This window comes from Macaca thibetana, chromosome 9, assembly GCF_024542745.1.
Source record: "Macaca thibetana thibetana isolate TM-01 chromosome 9, ASM2454274v1, whole genome shotgun sequence".
In the NCBI taxonomy this organism is placed as follows: Eukaryota; Metazoa; Chordata; class Mammalia; order Primates; family Cercopithecidae; genus Macaca; species Macaca thibetana.
Window position 1 is genome coordinate 44,109,261 of NC_065586.1, and position 21,165 is coordinate 44,130,425.

The 21,165-nt window shown below is 48.9% G+C and overlaps 1 protein-coding gene across 9 annotated transcripts in view; it reads right to left on the reverse strand.

Moving 5' to 3' along the window:
- Positions 1 to 19,128: 19,128 nt before the first annotated feature.
- The window catches only part of WDFY4 (WDFY family member 4), a 295,757-nt gene continuing 293,720 nt past the window's right edge, over positions 19,129 to 21,165 (reverse strand). For all 9 annotated transcript variants that reach the window (XM_050805477.1, XM_050805483.1, XM_050805485.1 and 6 more), the window contains 2 exons: positions 20,602 to 20,713; positions 19,129 to 19,574 (listed from right to left, as the gene is read on the reverse strand). In XM_050805477.1, the coding sequence (XP_050661434.1) occupies positions 19,508 to 19,574; positions 20,602 to 20,713 (179 nt within the window). In that variant the 3' untranslated portion in view covers positions 19,129 to 19,507. The remainder of the gene's footprint in view (positions 19,575 to 20,601; positions 20,714 to 21,165) is intronic.

Below are 21,165 nucleotides of genomic sequence, written 5' to 3' on the forward strand. Positions count from 1 at the left end.
CAGACCTCTGCTCAAGCGATGCTAATTGTGCCTGAGAGAACGGCTCACTAGAGTGGAAAATAGTCCTCATATATCTAGCTGAAGACGATAATGACCTTTTAAATAACAGAAGCAATTTTATTTCAATACCTCAATTACTCTGAACTCTCAAATGTCAAAGTGCTCGGCACTTTCAAAATAGCTTAATATAGACATTTATAGCACTTAGACACAGCTAGTTTCTTATCTAACCTAATTATGTGTTGTACAGGAAATGGCGAAGCTCACCATCTGTGTTATTTTTCACAGTGATCCCCACGCACGGCCCTGGGCTCTGCCTGGAGTCGGCCAGGAGAGTTTCTCCCCGGCAGAGAGTGCTGCTGCTCTGGGAAGAGGTGTGGTTGGGGCTCTGTCAGGGGCATGACCTCCAGCTACAAGAGGAGAGGAGGTTAAAAGTGGCCCTCCCAGTTCAGTGAATATCAACAGCACTGCGCCCTGACTCAGGAGAACTCTCACTTGTGTGGGGTGCGAAGGCCCCTGGGACCAGAGGAAAGGCCAGGGAGGGGGGCCAGGGTAAGCTGAGGTGGGGTGGGTGGGGGTACTTCTGCCTTGTTGGGAAAAGCCAGGAGCCACCTTCCCAGGATGCGAGATGGAGCGAGGCCAGGATCACCTGGCATGGCCAGCAGCACCTTCTGCTCCTGTTTCCCACTGCTGTCTGCCTTTCTCCATGTCTGCACCAGAGGCCACCGGGGTGAATGGCCCTCTGTGTCCCCACCATTTCCTCTCTGATCTGGTTCCTGACACTCTCCATCACTGTCTCGAATTGCAGCCGCCTCCCTGCTGCTTCTCAGAATGGCCCCTGCCCCAGGACAGGCACTGCTCACCTCAGCGCCTGGAATCTTCTCCCAGGACTCCCACATGGCCATGCCCTCTTTTCTCCAGCTCCCAGATGCCACCTGTTGGGGAGCCTGTCTCTGACCACCCTACCACATTTTCTCTCCCCAGGGCTTCCTCGCCCCTTCCCTGCTAGTTTAGCGTTTTGTTTTTCTTCCTTAGAGTGGCGCCTCACATACGAGGTTTGATACCTCTGTAATTTTTGTCTGTCTCTCTAAGCAGAATGCAAGCAGATTGCAGGCTAGTGCTTTTGCTTATTACCACTTCGGTATCTCCGGTGCCAAGGCATAGTAACCACTTAATGAATACATGTTGAGTGTATGGTGTATGTGTGAAGGGAGGGAGGGAAGGAAAGAGGCCACCAGTCCAGGTTGTGATATCTGTGAAGGGGGTGGGCAGCCCAGGGCTCCAGCCTGACCATGGTGGGTGGCTGGGTGACAAGCATGCTCTGCAAGGCCACCTTCACCACTTACTGGCTGGGCCAGGCATCCAGCTGGGGAAATGCATGCATTGCACACTATACATTGTCATCTTCTGACAAGACTGGGTATGCTCACTGACATTTTACAGATACAGAAACTGAGGCTTGGAGAGGTCACATAGAGTTCCACGAGTTCCTCAGCTAGAGATAGGCAAAGCAAAGCTGGGACATGATCCACAGTCTGTCCTGCTCCAAAAGCTACATCTTAGCCAGGCTGGGTGCTCCTGGCTGGTGTAGCTGCCGTGAGGCTGCCCATCGTGGCAAGGCCCCCTCTGGACCTCCTGACTTCCAGGCCTCCTGTGCCCTGCGCAGGCCTTGTCTCAAAAGCTCCCCCACCCTGCCCCGGGGGGCCAGGCAGCAGCCCCCTGCTCCCAGGACGCTGCCTACTCTGTCTCTTGGCATCTCTGTTCTTCTCTGCCTGGCTTCTGCTTGCTCACCTATGTCCAGCTCCCATGCCTGCTGTCCCCTGGCATATGGCACGGCACAGGGCTGGAGACGCCCCTGCTGAGATTGGCCACAGCAGAACTGTCTGCAATGACCGTTATCCTGCCCTTGGCAACATGCTTTGTAGCGCTGTGGAGGCCTCCTTTCAGTTTGCTGTTCACTCATTCTTCATTCATTTATTCGATCTGCCTTACGGAGCACCCCCATGGGGCCAAGCCTCTCTAGGCAGAACAGGCAGAGAGGTGTAAACAGGACGTGATTTCTGATCTTGAGGCCTTCACAGACACACTGGGGAGTTGGAGAGCGTACGGACATGGTCAGTTAGTGCCACGGTGCAGACCTTCCTTTCCCTGAATCCTCTTCCCCCACAACTCAGGTGGGATGAGGAGCCTTCCTTGGGCAGATTATGGGAAGAGGCAGGGCAAAATCTTATGCCCCCTGTGGAGAAGATGCCACCTCCGCACACCCAGGCCCCTCCTGAGGGAGCCGGGCCCCTCCGCTGGTCCATGACCTCTCTGCCCCTGCAGCAGGCTGGGCCTGGCACTGGCACTGCAGCAGGAGGCAGGTAGGATCCCCCGTGTTGGTGGTCAGACTGTCCAGGGGGAAGCACACACAAAGTACCACCCCACTCCTCACCCCCGCTAGGCCATGTCCTATTCAGGTGGCCTGTGTGAGGGCAGTGGGAGCACAGGTGAGAAAGGGGCAGGGGAGGAAGAGGGAGGGCCATGTCTCAGAGCCAAGGAAAGGACCCTGGAGCTGAGTGTCCCACCTGGAGGCTCAGCACTGTTGGAATTCCTGACCAGGACTTGGAGCTCTTTGTGTCAGCTGGGGAGACAGACTCCCTGAATCCAGGCCCTCTCAGCTTGGACTTGGCACTCAGCATCTCTGAGCATCAGTTTCACTGGCTGCAATGCATGAAGATGAGATGAGATAGCACGCATCTGCACCCTTCTGCCCTGCAGCTCCCAGTCCTCTGATGGGCACCCCTCACCACCTTCCTGGTATGGCCCACATGTCCCATCTCACGGGGCACGAGTTCTTGCACAGCACTCCTCATTCGCTGTGAGCTTTTCATTTTCTCCTGGACTGCCTCTAGGACTAGATTGTAAAATCTTGTGGGCTGGGGCCTTATCTGCCTCATTCACCCTTGTATCTTGGCACCTAGAAGACTAGATGTTTAATAAATAATTATGAATAAATGTAGAACGAATGGTGGAGTAGGTTGCTCCTGCAAATTATTTAGAAATGTGTGCAGATCAAAGCTCCAAGGAGCCTAGGTCAGGGAAATGCTGTGAGTGTTCTCTTTTTACACCCACAAAGGGAGGATCACAGGGAGACGAGGGCTTCTGCACAGTTCCCAAGCCCCAAATCTCCCTGAGGTGTTGCCCAGGTTTGTCAATTAAGACAGGATCTGGGGCCAGTCTAATATTGTCCACACTTGAAGCAGCCTGCAAAAACAAAGCAGTAGGAAATGACAGGCTCTGTTGCAAACCGGAAAGGCTATCTAAGCCTCTCCAAGGCTTTCAACCCTCAAGTAATGACTCTCACTGTGTAGCCCAAACAGAAGACACTTGCAGGCTCTGCCTGGTCCCCCAAACCACCAGTTTGTGACCCTGCTGTGGTTCTGGGGCCCCAAGAGACTGGGAGGCTGGGGGCCTCTGCCCCAGCTGCTGGGGGTCGTCACCATTGACCACTGAGACTAAAAGGACCAGGTGAACAATTGGCCAATCCCTTGCTCACCACAGGCATCTTAAGAACTGAGACCCCGCAGCGCTGGTGAGAAGGATTCTGCTAACTCTCACCATGTGATCCCAAAGCCCCAGGCTCTGCCAGGGAGCCTTGAGGGAGGGATGGGAATGTCCCTCCTCTGTGAGCTGTATTCCCTACTGTAAAAGGGCAGGTTGTCCAGATAGGACCCTGCAGTTCTAGGACATTGTCTGGGGGTGTCCCATGCCCTCAGGATCCGGTTTTCAGGATCCTGGAGGATGCTCCATCTTCCTTGTGCATGTCATGTACCTCCAGCCCCTTGAGGACCCCACTTTTGCACTGGGCCTACTGCTTGAGCCCCCTCTGACTGCTCTGCATGTGCCCCTCAGTCTTGTTGAGCCCCAATCACACTGTGTTTCCAATGTGGAGAAGGCGCCTCTCCCCACCTGGAGCTGACTTTGCTGCTTTGGTCCCTGAGCTTGTCCCTGAGCTTGTGCCCAAGGCTTTCCATGCTCTTCGCAGGATTGCTCTGGGAACTCATCTGAGAACAGGGGCTGGAAACCACAGCCACATTTCAATATAGCCCCAAAGCTAAGAATGGCTTTTGTATTTTTAAATCTTTGGAAACACATCAAAAGAAGAATAATATTTTGTGACGCGGAAATGATACAAAACTCTAAGCTCGGTGTCTACAGTAAATAGTGGCATCAGGACACAACCGCCCTCCTTCACATATGCATTCAAGTGTTGTCTCTGGCTGTTTTCATGCTCTAAGGGCAGTGTTGATCTTTCTGGAAACTGCCAAACTGTTTTGCAAAGTGTGTGTATCATTTCACATTCTCATCTGCAGTAAAAAAGAGTTTCAGTTTCCCCACATCCTTGCAAACAGGATGGTCAGTCTTTTTCATTTTAGCCCTTTTTATAGAGTTGTAGCATATCATTTGGTTTTAATTTGCATTTGTCTGGTGATAATTATATTGAGTAGCTTTTCATGTGCCTGTTTGCCGTCTGGATATCTTCTTTAGGAAGTGTCTGTTCAGATCTTTTGCATATTTCTTCTACTGTGTTGTTTTCTTGTTACTACATTTGAGAGGTTTTCAATATAATCTGCATACAAGTCTTTGGTTAGAGAAATAATTTACAAATATTTTCTCTCTGTCCATGCTCAACTTTTTCTTTTGTTAACAGTGTCTGTGATGTAAAATATTCAGTGTCAACTTGATTGGATGGAAAGATAAAAAGTATTGATCCTAGGTGTGTCTGTGAGGGTGTTGCCAAAGGAGATTAACATTTGAGTCAGTGGGCTGGGAAAGGCAGACCCACCTTAATCTGGGTGGGCACAATCTAATCAGCTGCCAGAAAATACAAAGCAGGCAGGAAAACATGATAGGAGAGACTGGTCTAGCCTCCCAGCCTACGTCTTTTTCCTGTGCTGGATGCTTCCTGCCCTCGAGTCTCAGACTCCAATTCTCCAGTTTTGGGACTTGGACTGGCTCTCTTTGCTCTTCACCTTGCCGACAGCCTATCGTGGGACCTTGTGATCGTGTAAGTTAATACGTAATAAACTCCTATATGTGTGTGTGTGTGTATATATATATATATATATATAATAGTTTATTATTTATACATATCCTATTAGCTCTGTCCCTCTAAAGAACCCTGACAAATACAGATTTTGGTACCAGGAGTGGTTCTAGAGGAACAGAATATTAAGGATGGAGTTCTTTTGTGGCTTTGGGATTTCTGGAGTTGGCTGCTTAATATGAGTAGACCAAAAAATGCTAAGGACTCTACTTGTAATAGTATGGAGAACACTGATAGTCCTTGGCCTGAACTGTTTAGAGAGTTACGCAAAATAAATGTATTTGACACTCCTGATTCACTGCTCATGAGAGCCAAGGAGTTTAGTGACTCTATACATAATACATTTGACTATATGTGGAAAACCAAGGAACATAATTAAGCTGGTTGGTTGCTCCTAAGTCCAGAGGATAAAGTGATGAATGCAAATGAATTCAGGGATTCTGCCTCCTGGCTTCAGAAGCAGATACTGAGCCTCAAATCTGTTAAGATTGCCCTGAGTGAAAGTCTTATCTCTTGCAGAGAAAGAGCTGAAATTATTGAAAAACAGGCACAAGCTCTTATTATGCAAGTGGGTGACCTGCAACGAAAGGTGCATGCACAGCCTCACCAGGCATCTACTGTTAAAGCGAGGGCATTGATTGGAAAATAATGGTACCCTGCAACTTGGAATGGGGACATGTGTGAGGATCCTGATGAAGCTGGGGTCATTGAGTTTGTAAACTCTGATGAAAGTTTCTTGTCAGAAGAAATGGCTTCTCCATCCACAGTAGTGGCAACATCCCTTCTGACCCATGCTGCCATCAGCCTTTCACCTTTGTCTAAGTAGATAAACCATGCACTGCTTGAGGCAACAATGAGACCTCCCATGAAGCTGTTGCCAGGCAAAAGAATGTTGATTTCCCTCAGGAACCACCTGCAACACCCTTGTTTGCTTCTAGACCTATAGCTAGACTAAAGTCCTAGTGGACCCCCGTAGGTAAGGTTGAGAGTGTGACCCTTGAGGAGGTGCACTACCCTGGAAAAGAATTGCTTGAGTTTTCTAACTTATATAAACAGAAATCTGGAAGGAGGCATCAAAATGGATATTAAGGGTATGGGATAATGGTGGAAGGAGCACGGAGTTGAATCAGGCTGAATTTATTGATTTGGGCCCACTAAGTAGGGACTCTGGTTTTAATGTTGCAACTTGGGGAGTTAAAAAAAGGTTCTAATTGTTTATTTGCTTGGTTAGCTGAAATATGAATTAAAAGATGGCCTACTGTGAATGAGCTGGAAATGCCTGATCTCCGTTGGTTTAATGTAGAGGAAGGGATCCAAAGGCTTAGGAAGATTGGGATGGTGGAGTGGATTAGTCACTTTAGATCTACTGGTCTAAGCTGGGAGGGTCCAGAAGATATACCCTTGACCCATGCCTTGCAAGATAGATTTGCAAGGACAGCACCTGCATCTTTGAAGAGCCCTGTAATTGCTCTCCTATGCAAGTCAGATCTAATGGTGGGAACCACAGTCACTCAACTACAAAATTTAAATACAATGGGAATAGTTGCATCCCGAGGTGGCGGAGGCCAAGTGGCGGCACTCAACCATCAAAGGCAAGGTGGGTGTAGCTACCATAATGGACAGCAGAGGCAAAGCAACAATCAGAATAGCCTGACTCGTGTAGAACTCTGGCACTGGCTAATTAATCACAGTGTTCCTAGAAGTGAAATTGATAGGAAGTGTACTGTATTCCTACTTAATTTATACAAGCAGAAAACTTATATGGACAAAGGACTAATTTGAGTTACAGAAACAAAGAATCTGCCTCTCAATCAATTTCCAGACTTAAGCCAGTTTACAGACCCATAACCCCTTGAATGAAGGGAGGCTGAGTCCCCTTGAGGAAAGACCCCACTACGTTACTGACAATTTATGCAATGAGTCTTTCTCCCATCCTTCCCCAAGGAGACCTCTGGCCTTTTACCAGGGTAACTGTGCACTGGAGAAAGGGAAATGATCATATATTTGGGGGACTACTGGATATTGGCTCTGAGCTGACACTGATTCCAGGGGACCCAAAAGATACTGTGGTCCTCTAGTTAAAGTAGGGTCTTATGGAGGTCAGGTAATTAATGGAGTTTTAGCTCAGGTCCAACTTACAGTGGGTCCAGTGGGTCCCCAGACTCATCCTGTGGTCATTTCCCCAGTGCCAGAATGCATAATTGGCATAGACATACTTAGCAGCTGGCAGAACCCCCACATTGGCTCTCTGACTGGTAGGGTAGGGCTATTGTAGTGGGAAACGCCAAATGGAAGCCATTAGAGCTTCCTCTACCTAGAAAAATAATGAGAAAAATAGTAAGTCAGAAACAATATTGCATCCCTGGAGGGATTGCAGAGATTAGTGCCACCATCAAGGACTTGAAAGATGCAGGGGTAGCGATTCCCACCACATCACTATTCAATTCTCCCATTTGGCCTGTGCAGAAGACAGATGGATCTTGGAGAATGACAGTGACAGTGGATTATTGTAAGCTTAACCAAGTGGTGACTCCAGTTGCAGCTGCTGTACTAGATGGGTTTCATTGCTTGAGCAAATTAATACATCTCCTGGTACCTGCTATGCAGCCATTGACTTGGCAAATGCCTTTTTCTCCATTCCTGTCCATAAGGCCCACCAGAAGCAATTTGCCTTCAGTTGGCAAGGCCAGCAGTATACCTTTACTGTCCTATCTCAGAGGTACAACAACTTTACAGCTTTGTGTCATAATCTTATTAGGAGAGACCTTGATGGCTTTTCACTTCTGCAAGATATCACTTTGGTCTATTACATTGATGACACTATGTTGATTGGATCCAAAAAGCAGGAAGTAGCAAACACACTGGATTTATTGGTGAGACATTTGCATGCCAGAGGATGGGAAATAAATCTGACTAAAATTCCGGGACCTTCTACCTGAGTAAAATTTCTAGGGTTCCAGTGGTGTGGGGCTGTCGAGATATTCCTTCAAAGGTAAAGGGTAAGTTACTGTATTTGGCCTCTATTATAATCAAGAAAGAGGCACAATGCCTAGTGGGTCTATTTGGGTTTCGGAGGCAACACATTCCTCATTTGGGTGTGTTACTCTTGCCCATTTATCTAGTGACCTGAAAGGCTGCCAGTATTGAGTGAGGTTCAGAACAGGAGAAGGCTCTGCAACAGGTCCAGGCTGCTGTGAAAGCTGCTCTGCCACTTAAGCCATATGACCCAGCAATCCAGTGGTGTGTGAGGTGTCAGTGGCAGATAGGGATGCTGTTTGGAGCCCTTGGCAGGCCCCTGTAGATAAATCATAGAGGAGGCCTCTAGGATTTTGGAGCAAGGTTCTGCCATCTTCTGGAGATAACTACTCTCCTTTTAAGAAACAGCTCTTGGTCTGTTACCGAGCTTTGGCGGAAACTGAACTTTTGACTATGGGTCATCAAGTCACCATGCAACCTGAACTACCTATTATGAACTGAGTGCTTTCTGATCCATCTAGCCATAAAGTGGGTTGTGCACAGCAGCATTCCATCATCAAATGGAAGTGGCATATATGTGATCAGGCTCCAGCAGGTCCTGAAGGCACAAGTAAGTTACATGAGGAAGTGACTCAAATGCCCATGGTCTACACTCCTGCTACCCTGCCTTCTCTCCCCCAGCCTGCACCCATGGCCTCATGGGGAGTTCCTTATGATCAGCTGACAGAGGAAGGAAGAGAACCATCACAGATGGTTCTGCATGATATGCAGGCACCACCCAAAAGTGGACAGCTGCAGCACTATAGCCCCTTTCTAGGACATCCCTGAAAGACAGTGGTGAAGGAAAATCTTCCCAGTGGGCAGAACTTTGAGCAGTGCACCTGGTTGTGCACTTTGCATGGAAGAGAAATGGCCAGATGTGCAATTATATACTGATTCATGGGCTGTTGCCAATGGTTTGGCTTGATGATCAGGTACTTGAAAGAAGAATGATTAGAAAAATGGTGACAAAGAAATTTGGGGAAGAGGTATGTGGACAGACCTCTTGGAGTAGTCAAAAACCGTGAAGATGCTTGTATCCCATGTGAGCACTCACCAACGGGTGACCTCAGCGAGGAAGATTTTAATAATCAAGTGGATAGGATGACCCATTCTGTTTCTGTGGACGCCACTCAGCCTCTTTCCCCAGCCACCCCTGTCATCGCCCAAAGGGCACATGAACAAAGTGGCCATGGTGGCAGGGATGGAGGTTACGCATGGACTCAGCAACATGGACTTCCACTCACCAAGGCTGACCTGGCTATGGCCACTGCTGAGTGACCAATTTGCCAGCAGCAGAGACCAACATTGAGCCCTCTATATGGCACCATTCTTCGGGGTGATTAGTCAGCTACCTGGTGGCAGGGTGATTACATTGGATCTCTTCCATCATGGAAATGGCAGAGGTTTTTCCTCACTGGAATAGACACTTACTCTGGATATGGGTTTGCCTATCCTATATGCAATGCTTCTGCCAAGACTACCATCCGTGGATTCACAGAGTGCCTTGTCCGCCATCATGGTATTCCACACAGCATTGCCTCTGACCAAGGCACTCACTTTGTGGCTAAAGAAGTGCAGCAGCGGGCTCATGCTCATGGAATTCACTCGTCTTACCATGTTCCCCATCATCCTATAGCAGCTGGATTGATAAAACGGTAGAAATGGACTTTTGAAGTCACAATTACAACACCAGCTAGGTGACAATAAATTGCAGGGCTGGGACAAAGTTCTCCAGAAAGCTATGTATGCTCTGAATCAGTGTCCAATATATGACACTGTTTGTCTCATAGCCAGGATTCATGGGTAAAATAATCAAGGGGTGGAAGTGGAAGTGGCACCACTCACCATCACCCCTAGTGATCCACTAACAAAATTTTTCCTTCCTGTTCCCATGACATTACGTTCTGCTGGCCTAGAGGTCTTAGTTCCAGAGAGAGGAACACTGCCACCAGAAACACAACAACAATTCCATTAAACTGAAAGTTAAGATTGTCACCTGGACACTTTGGGCTCCTTCAACAGGCTAAGAAAGGAGTTATAGTGTTGACTGGGGTGATTGACCTGGACTATCAAGATGGAATCAGTCTACTACTCCATAATGGAGGTAAGGAAGAGTATGTATGGAATACGGGAGATCCACTTGGGTGTCTCCTAGTATTAGCATGTCCTGTGATTAAGGTCAATGGGAAACTACAACAGCCCAATTCAGGCAGGACTACAAATGACCTAGACCCCTCAGGAATGAAGGTTTGGGTCACTCCACCAGGAAAAAAAACATGACCTGCTGAGGTGCTTGCTGAAGGCAGAGGGAATCCAGAATGGGTAGTTGAAGAAGGTAGTCATAGATACCAGCTACAACTACATGACCAGCTGCAAAAACGAGGACTGCACCTGTCATGAATGTTTCCTCCTTCTTTTGTTAAAAACAAGTTTGTGCATGTATACACTTGTACTAGGAAAATATCTTCATTCTATTTCCTTTTTCTTTAACATGTGACGTAAGATTTATTGACTTCATATCAGCATTTAAGTATTGTTAACTTCATGTAATAGTATTTGGGTTGGGGATTGGTGTGTTTCTGATTGTACAAAGGATAGTTGTATTATGTTAGGTGTAATTATGAGCTTATTGTTCTTTGTATTTGAAGATTATGTATGATATCAGGAGATGTGTGTGGGTTCAAGTTGACAAGGGGTGGACTTGTGATGGTTAATAATGAGCGTCAACTTAATTGGATTGAAAAAAGTATTGATCCTGGGTGTGTCTGTGAGGGTGTTGCCAAAGGAGATTAATATTCGAGTCAGTGGGGTGGGGAAGGCAGACCCACCCTTAATCTGGTGGGCACAATCTATCAGCTGCCAGAAAATATAAAGCAGTCAGAAAAATGTGAAAGGCAAGACTGGCCTAGTCTCCCAGCCTATGTCTGTCTCCCGTGCTGGATACTTCCTGCCCTCAAACACTGGACCCCAAATTCTTCAGTTTTGGGACTCGGACTGACTCACCTTGCACCTCAGCTTGCAGACAGCCTATTGTGAGACTTCGTGATCATGTAAGTTAATACTTAATAAACTCCCCTTTATATATATATATATATACACACACACACACACACACATATATGTATGTGTGTGTGTGTATAGATGCATATATGTATGGATATATGTATATATGTGTATATATATACACATATATGTGTGTGTGTGTGTGTGTGTGTGTGTATATACATATCTCATTAGTTCTGTCCCTTTAAAGAACCCTGACTAATACAGTGTCTTTCAATGACCTGGAGATCTTAAGTCTGACAAAGCTCAATTCATCATTTTTTTTTCTTAATTGATGATTTGAATAACTCCAGTTTACAAAGAAGTTTTCCTAGGTTTTCTTCTAGAAGTTTTACAATTTTAGGTTTCACTTTTAGGTCTACAATTTATTTAAAATTAATTTTTCTTGATGCCATGAGGTGTCAGTCACAGTTCTGTTTTTGTCATTGCACATGGATACTCACTGTTCCTACGCTGTTTGATGAAAGGGCTCTTTCTTCCACTGTATTTCCTTGGCACATATTTCAAAGTCAGTTAACCACACGTGGGTTTGTTTCTGGACTCCATTCTGTTCCATTGATTTCTCTGTCCTCAACATCAACAGCACACTGTCTTGATTACTGAAGCTTTCTAATAAGTTGAAATCATGTAATGTAAATCCTCTAACTTTGTTCTTCATTCAATGTTTTTAGGCTCTAACTTATTCTAGGCCCTTTGCATTTCCATATGAATTTCAGAATCAGTTTGTCAGTTTCTACAAAAAAGCCCATTGTAATTTTCACTGGGATTAGGTTGAATCTGTAGCTCAATTTGGGGAGAACTGACATCTCAACAATATTGGGTCTCTTAATCTATGGTTACGGTGTAGCTCTCCATTTATTTAGGTCTTTGATTTCCCTCAACAATGTTTTTTTAGTTTTCAGATTATATGTATTTTGGTCATATTAGTCCTAAGTAGTTCATATTTCTGATGTGTTTCTAAGTGATATCAAGAGTTTAGTTTCAATTTCTGACAGTTTTTTGGGGCTGAGATGTCCTGTGAGCTTAAACGTGGGGCATGAGGGAGGGGCATACTCAGAGATGTCTCAGAGGTTTTCGGCCTGAGCAACTGGTAGAAAGATACTTCCTTCCTGATGCTGACCACACGGAGACTGGACATACATGATCTTATAATAATGGTTATGATACCTTTCATTGTCATTATTGCATAACTGAGCACGTCCCAAGTTCCAGGCACCGGATTCCCACCTTACATGCAATTTCTCCTCAGATCCTCACAAAAGCTCTATGAAATTGTTCCCTGATTACTGTTTTGCAGAAGACACTGACGAGCTAGTAGATCAGTCAATTTCCCCCAAAGTTACCTAGCTCTTGAAAGAAAGGCAGGCCTGGAACCCAGGGGTCAGCCTGTAGACGTGCACCACAGCCTCGTGCCTCTTTCTCCCGGGTGCAATGGAAGGCATGGCGTGACAGGTGGGATCAGTGGGTCCTTTTTCCACTCTGGCTGAGCTCACCTAGCTCAGGTGGACATACCTGGGGTCTCTTCTAGGCCATCTGCTTTCCAACAAAACACATGCCTGCCCCAGGATCTTGGGTTAGGACAGATCTCCCAGAGTATGGCTCAGGGACCCCCTAAAGTACCACGAGATGGTTGTAAGGCAGGCATAGACAAGCCTTTTTTCTATCCAAAAGACTGAAGTTAATGACAAATACTAAGAATATTGTTGAGCAGATGATGTCAAAAAATCCTGAAGGTGGTATGGGAATGAGAAATATTTGGTGAACATTTGAATGATGAGGCAATGCCTCTGAGAGGGGAGAGAAGAAATGAGAAGGAAGTCACTATTCTCTTACCAGGCCCTGTATCATAAACTACATTTATACTAATAACCATCATCATCATTACCTCCTGAGCTCCTGCCCTGCACTAAGAACTTGACACAGAGTTATTTCTTTAACTTTCCAAGCAACTTATAAAGTCAGTAATTATTACTTCTATTTTATGAAACGACAAGCATAGGAAAAGGCAGCTGAGGCTGAGGGTGTGCAAAGCCCCAAGAGCCTGGAGGTGCAGCAGAGGGTACTGTGAGAGCGACTGGCCTCCTGATGCTCTCTGCAAGAGGAGGAGGAGGAGGAGGAGGAGGAGGAGGAGGAGGAGGAGGAAGGCTCTGCCCTGAGGGGCTCTGAGACTGAGGCTGCCTCATGGAGGGGCCTGGTGGCCTGTGCTCCCAGCAAGAATGAGCCTTGCTGTCGTGGGGGGCTGTTTCCTGTAGTAGTGAGCTCCTTGTTGCAGGAGGAATTCAAGCTGGCCTCTATGACACAAAGATTCTGGTGCATTTTGTTCTATTTTTCAAAAGCATATGAGCCTTTTCTTCTTCCTTTGTGTTTCATTGTGAGGTGGGGAGAGCCAGCTGTTCTTGACATCCAAGGCTCCAGGCAGAGGCAGGCTGTTTGGATTTCATTCTGCCAGTGGCCCACCCTAAGGAACACAAGGCCTTAGGTACTTGGTACTGCAGCTTCGGGATGGGGAGTAAACCTGGAGCCTTGACCAGGTTCTGCCACTGACCTGCTATGTGACATTAGACAAGTCCCTTCCTTTCTCTGGACCCTGGCTTCCACATGTGCAAAGTGGCAGTGTTAGAGGGTCTGTGTGTCTCCTGATGGCCAGAGACTCTGGAAAGTTATGTTTCAGGCATCTGTGTCCAGACAGCCTCTCTCCATCAGGCTCACAGCCTGGCTGGGAACAGGTATGCCGTGAATCCTTGTTAAATACTAGTGGATACATGAATGAAGAATGAATGAATGAACGAAAGAATGAATGAACAACCGCTTGGACGGATAGTTAAGATAAAGTCACCACACTGATTTTAGTGAAAATACATTGGTGCTTAAAGCCTGGGCAAAGGCCACAGGGATGCAAAGTGTGTGCTGCATGATTTGGTGGCACATTCCATTTCCAAGTCATCATAGAGTTGTGTATTTATGGTGGTGCATTTCTGGCAAAAGGCAGTAAAATGTCGTGGACAAGTGGGATCTCCATATCAACTAGTTTTGGGGCAGAGATCTCAAATCAGGATACAACAGTGTTCTTTGAGCCTTCAGGGTCTCGGGGGAAGGACGCAATTTGGAGGGTCTTCCTGTTTACTAAGAAAGTCATGAAGGTGCTTCAGGCAGCATCCAATAAGAGAACAATTGGAAACAACACAATCACATGTGAGCTTGCCCACACACACACACACACACACCCTGATCCGGGTATGGGATGTGGATGTGCACCCAAGAACTTACTAAAGCAAAACTGATTTTAGCTTAGAGAGATTTGATTTTATGCTAAACAAATTTCATCAGTATTTTCATATGAAGAGCCTATTCCTCCCCATATGTGCCCTGCTTGGCTGCATTTTAATGTGGTTAAATCCAATCTTTGAGTTCTCTGTAGGCCCCATGACTGGGTTCTCAGGATACGACTCTCAGCTGCTGACTGAGTTTGGGGGAGGAAGTTGCTGTCATAGGGGCTTCCAGAGGACTGAACTTCTCTCCCAGGATCCCTGAGCTCAAAGGAATGGAAGAAGACGACCCGTATGGGGTAGGGGCTGTGGTTCCCATGGGGTCGTCATGGAGGTACACAGAAAGCCCTGGAAACTTTGTCAGTGGCACAGAGAGCCCCACATGGTCCCTCCAAGAGCTTCTGCTGTTGAATTTCAGTTCATTGAATACAAGCAATTCGTGGGTCACACATTGAGTACTTATGCGTCTCCCAGGCCTGCTGACAAAGCACCATCCTTCCTGCGCCTAAGAGGTCCAGGGAGCAGGACGGCCAGACTTAGCAAACGCAAATGCAAGACACCTGGGAAAAGTTGAATCTCTGATGAGCAGCGACTACTTTGTTAGCATAAGTATGACCCAGTCTGGCCAGGCCTGTCCAGGTGGAGAGATGGGCACAGCTTTAGTGTGCGGCCCGCCTTGTGGGTGAACTCACCTCCCAGAGGGACTCCAGCATGCCTGGATGCTGGTCTCAGGCAAGCACAGTGATGCCCGAGATCCCTGATTTCCTGGGTACCCGCAGTGGGAAGGATGCCCATCAGTCACCCTGGGCTGCCCTTCCCTGGCCTCTTAGAGGATGTGGAAAATGCAGAGAGGCCCGAGGTGGGTGTTCCATGAGAGGACTTCTGCTGGGGGAGAGCGGGGCATGGCTGTTGTCTAGGAGCTGAGCTCAGAAGTGAAAAGTGAGTGGCATATGGGGGTCTCTGACCCCAGAGGCTGGGGAAGCCCCTGTCCTGAGACTACAGGGTGGGCAGCAATGCCTGCCTCCATCCTCACCCCAGCCTGCTGCTGTCAGTGCTGGAGTTCCTCCAAACCCAGTGGGGACTCCGGGACCTGTGCTCCCTGGGAGAGGGTGACACGTGCAGCCTGAGGCTTCTGCTCCCCATGAGCAGGCACAAAGTCTGTGGGCCCGGGGGAGCCTGAGAGCTGGGCCTCCTTTCCCGGACATTTCTGAAGAAGCACAATTGAAGCGTGCCTGCCCTGCTCCAGCCTGGTTAGCCCTGGGCGCAGGGCCTGCCGGGTCTTGCGCCTGCTGTCCCGTGTTCTCTGTGTCCCAGGCTCAGGGTTCCTCCATCCCCAGCGCTCTGGCACAGGGACTGGCTGAGCAAGAAAAACACTGGTGAGTGAAGCAGCCAAGAGCTTGTGTCACAGCAGAATAGGCAGTCTGTTGTTTGCCTCATCCACTGTTATTTTATTTTATTATAAAATAAGAAGATATGGTATTACTCTCCCGAGGAACCCCCGAGGTAGATACCAGGATCCCATTTCACAGATGCAGAAGCTGCGGCCAAGGTTGGCGAAAGTGTGGAGCTGGGCCTGACGCTCAGGCGGCCCGGCCTCCTTCTTACCCATTCACTGTGCATATGCCTGTCCTCCTGTCTTGGCCTCTAGATACCAGGCAGTGCTGGGACGGGTCCCCCAGTCCCCACTGGACTTGGTGTGCTGGTGAGGCTGGTGTCAGCATGGTCCTGCTCCTGGGCCCCAGGCCGGCTGTGCCCCTGGCTTCTTCCCTGGCTACCTCAGCTGTGGGCCTGGGCACTGAGCCTGTTCTCTCCTCTCCCTGCACTCCAGGCCTCTGCCCTGGGCTCCCTCAACCACTGACAGCTGTCAGGAGCCCCAACCCTGCTGGCCAGACATCGTAGACCAGTTGGGTCAGCAGGCGACTCCTGTCATTGGAGTTGCCCAGAGCTTTTGGAGCCTGGGCCTCACTTGCCCCCGGCACTTTCCTCTGCAGCCACATCCATGCTTGACTGCCCCCTGCCCTCGCCTCTGGCAGTGGACTCTGCTTCCGACGCCTTGGGAGTCTATAGCAGGGCCACATTTGTGCGGGCCAAAGGGTGCATGTGCTGTCTCCAGGGTTTCGGTGCAGAGCAGCTTCCCTCCTCCCTGCAATGTGAGCTAATCCTGGAGGACCCCACCGGAGCAGCCCAGCATGGAGCCGTCTCCTGCAGCCTCCCCAGCTCCTCCATGGGCGTTCTCACCCACAGCCTGTCCCTGATTCACAGATGCCTCTAAAGCTTCCAGCTTCTGACAACGGCGTTCACGGTTTCACCACAAACTCCCAAGCTCCTGGCTTCGTCCCCTGTCATTTCCCGGGCCTGGGGCATGACATTTACAGTTTCCTCTCATTAGTCTCACCTCTTCACTCCATTTTGCTTCACCCTGCCCATGGAGGGGCTGCTGCTTGACCTTGCCATCCCAGGACCACCTGTTCTGACATATCTGCCACCAAGACTCATTCATTCGTCTACATGTCCGTTTACTTGGCCTACTCTTGTGGGGCACCTTCTGGGAGCTGGCATGAGGAATGCAGCTCTGTGGGTGGGCGGCCACGTCTGCCAGCCTCACTTGCACTCACTCCATCCAGTAACCAGAGTCTACCCCACAGCCAGGAGCAGCAGCCTCATCTTGTGCTGCTCCTCATCAACCCCCTCAGCCTCATCCCTTGTGCCCTTGTCCATTCTTCTTCACACCCCCAGCCTGACTCACCCTGCACCTTTGCCGATGCAGCCTGGTCTTCCTGCAAACCCATCTGTCTGTCTCAGCAGGTTCCAGGCCCGGCTCCAGGGCTACCTCCTTCAGCCAGTGCCATAGGCAGCTGAATTGTGTCCCTGGAGCGGTTCTATGTTGACATCCTAACCCCCAGTACCTCCAAATGTGACTGTACTTGGAGACAGTTGAAATGGGGTCGTATGGGTGGGCCCTAATCCCGTATAACTGGCATCCTTATAAGCGGAGATGAGGACAGAGATGTGCACAGAGGACAGCCGAGGTGAGGACGCAGGGAGAAGGTGGTCGTCTGCGAACCAAGAGAAAGGCCTCAAAAGAAACCAACCCTGTGACACCTTGATCTTGGGCTTCCAGCCTCCAGAACTGTGAAGAAATGAATTTCTGTTTAATATTGTTATGGCAGCCCCACCCGACTGATAGAGCTGACTGTCCCCTCTGCCTTCCCTAGGGCCTGAGATGTCCATTTTCGCCCTTTCACCTCAAGTCGCATTTCTTTGCAGACACCGCATCCCTAGGACCCCAGCAATAGGACCCAACACTGTCTCCTCATTTTCCCTGTGATTTGAGGGGAACAAGAGGCAAAAACATTTAAATGAAGGAGTTGAAGACAGCCTTTTGGCCAGCAGACCTTGTCAGCCCTGGGTAATGCTGTGATGTATTTTGAAAAATGCCAGCAGACTCAGCCTTGATATTTATGACCCTGCTTCTTGGCCTTCGTGGGGAGTGGTGCGCTCTGCTCTTAAATTTATGGTCCTTCAGTGCAGTCCCAGACCAACCAGGGGATTGCAAATGGGCTGTCTGCTAATAGCGTGTGCGGACGGTGTGGGAGGTGGTGTGATCCTTGGCACTGGGGTCAGACACAAGCGTTTCTCACCCGGGGAGGGGTGCTCTGGACCTGAGAAGGGTCTCCTTCATCTTCTCCTTTGCAAAGCCTCAGAGTTTACAGAGGAATCAGAGTATCCTAACCATCTCTCACTATTTTTGACATGGCTGCACACCAGTTCTACTTTCTTAATAGTTATCTTTTGATCAACTTGTTGTCCCCTGGAGGCCAGATGACCCACAGGGCATAAGACATGAAGTGCACATTCCTGCTATCCCTAGGCCCGGGCTAAATTAGGTGAGGACCCCCTTCAGGGCCTTTGCGGAGTTTGGAGACATGGGGAAGATCAGGATCCCCACCTGGCCCCTGGAAGGGAGATCTCTGAAAGAGGAATTGAAGCTTGCAAGCTTAATCTCCCCAAGTCCCTGTGTGTCCACCTGAGCTTGACTTTATTAAAAAGGCAGCTGGATTTCCTTTTGAGGAGCTCTGCAAATCTTGGAGTGAGGAGGAGACATTAGAGTGAGGGTGAGACCTCTGATGCCCAACGACCAATCCCAGAATAACCCAGGCACTAGAACGTACTGGAATTCCTCAGAGGGGCACGAGAAACTAACCCACCTGCCATGCATTTTCAGGTGGAAAACAAAAGTCACACAGCAGTGCAGGTTTCTCCAGGAAGAACTGCAGCTCAGAAGCTGAGTGTGGACCAGGGCCGTGGGAAGAGACTGCTGAGCCAGGAGCTGGCTGGAACCCCTGTCTGTTGCAGGCTGTAGAGATGGGGGTGGGTGTGTCACCAAAGCGGGTGTATCACCCCAGGCCATCCTCCCTGAGTCTGCCATGGGCAGCACCCACAGCCATGTCCTGTGGCTTAGAGGCTGAGCCTTCTTCACAGTGGCCCCTCACTTCTCAGGCCCCTACACTATGGGCAAGTGGGGGAAGAGCCAGTGTCCCAGATGGAAGACGGGTAGGGGCTGGGTGAGGCTGTGCAGGCGGATGTGCTTCCCTGAAGCCTTCCTGCCTTTCTCAGGACAGAAACACAAACACTTAGAAAGGCAGCATTGTAAGTGAAATAGAGTGGCAATTTAAAACTCAAGAGCCCTTCTGCATTTAGAACATAGTTGCTTTAATAAAATAAAGACAATACAATAATTTCCAGTAAGCAACCCCATCTTTTTTTTTTCAGTGCAATAGCCCTTAATAAGGTGAGTCATCTGTAATTTCGTGTGCAACTGGGCATCACCAAGTCATAGTTTCCAGAGTGCTGCTCAGCCCTCCGAGTGTGTGCGCTCATCTTTTTCATAGAATTCCCATGGGTCATGGAGAAGGTTGGGGTGTAGAGCTCTGAAGCAGAGGCCCTTCCTTGAGAGTTGTGGTGAGGGAGGCCCTGGGGGTTTCCTCTGTAGGCAGAGCTCAGGCCCCAGTCACCTCTGCCGCCCTCAGCCTGGCACTGCAGTGCCAGAGCCTCTGCTGCCTCTCTCTTCCTATCCATCTGCAGACCAGCAGAATATTCTCCCCTTCTCATCACCAACCAGGAGTTTAGTCTGGTTTCTTGGGAAGAGAAAGAAAAGACAAGAACGTTAGCGGGACAGGATGACTTGTCCTCGCCAGCACGCGGGATATTGCAACTCTGGGACTCTATCCGGGGCCCAGCAGAGCTTGCCCCTGGCCTAATTTCTCCTGAGGCAGGGGAGGTAGTGGGAGGAATGGAGAAGGTTTCCACTTAGGGGAGGGGAGAGCATTTGAGCTGTGAGGGTGGTGGCTCCCACAGCACTGTGGGGAAGCTCAGGCCCCAGGGAGCAGGACGAGGCCCTGCCTCTCTCCAGTGCCTCCAGATGAGTCTCCTGTCCCGCCAGAGATATAGCTAGGACCAGGGCAGAACAAATGGCAAATTATCTGCAAAGAGTGAGGCTCTGGCCCTACCACCATGCCCACCCCACCCCACTCTACCCCACCCAGCATCTAAAACACTGTGTAGTGCCCCCACCGAGAACGCCGGAACAGCCCACGCCACACCAGGGAGGGAAGAAGGAAGGCCAGCTTTGCAAGGTCAGCGACCCCTGAGGCTGCACCTCCCGGTGTGTACAAGGATGTTAATGACAGTAACCACCTCCATGGGTTACTGCGAGTCAAATAACGGGTATGAAGTGTCGGGACTGACGCTTGGCTATGCTACAGCAGCTAAGAGCCCTCAGAAGGCACTTTCTGTTAATGAAGGATAATCATCACACCAAATGTTACGGTCGGCAGTGGAACTCAGGGGAAAAGGCTCTCTTTAGCATAAAATTACAAAACAATAGACTTCTACCTCTTGGATTTCTTAATGAATGTATGCATATTCAAGAGCAAGAGAGCAAGGGCATGTGTGAGTTAAAAGCAAAACAAACAACAAAACCCTGAAAAACATTTCCTGGGGCTCTACACGGCCACGCAGGCTGCATCCTGTGCTTGGTGGGGCCCGTCCTGGAGTGAGGTGGCCTCCTTGACCAGGTGGCCTGGACTCAGAACCACTGGGGCTTTCCTAGAGGTGGCTGCAGTGCCCTCTGCTGGAGACCCAGAGAAACAAGGCCACGCTTACCTGGACACGGCCAGAGCGGTCACCGCGGGGCTGGTTTTGCTGGGCTTCCCTGTCAAAGCAATGCTGACGTCCAGCTCTCGACTCAAGGCCAGGTTCTTCTCCCACTTGTGGCCTGTGTGGAGCATGGGAGAGAAGAGTTAGAACACCAGGTCGGCTTCCCACACGCAGTGTGCATCTGCAACACAGGGCCACAAACACATACGCACATATTTATATTTGTGGTCAGCAACTTGTTAAATTGAGGGGGAAATATATTTAATCTTGGCCTGTGCTGTTGCAAAAAGGGCCGTCCCAATTTAATTTGCAGGCGGTGATAGTTACATGTGCTGACGTGCCGCGGTATCCATTGTGTACCAAATTGGATTTGTGTATTATTGCTTTCTAAATTGCATGCCTAGTTCAGCAAAATTGTTCATCAGTGTTTACTGGCTTTATGCTTAATAAGATGCCCCACAATACCTTGCTGCCAGGATGTAATGCAGCCAGTAATTGCCTAGTAAAAATAAATTACATAAAGTCGGCATTATCAACTTATCTTAATCCTCTCATGCCACAACCAATAAT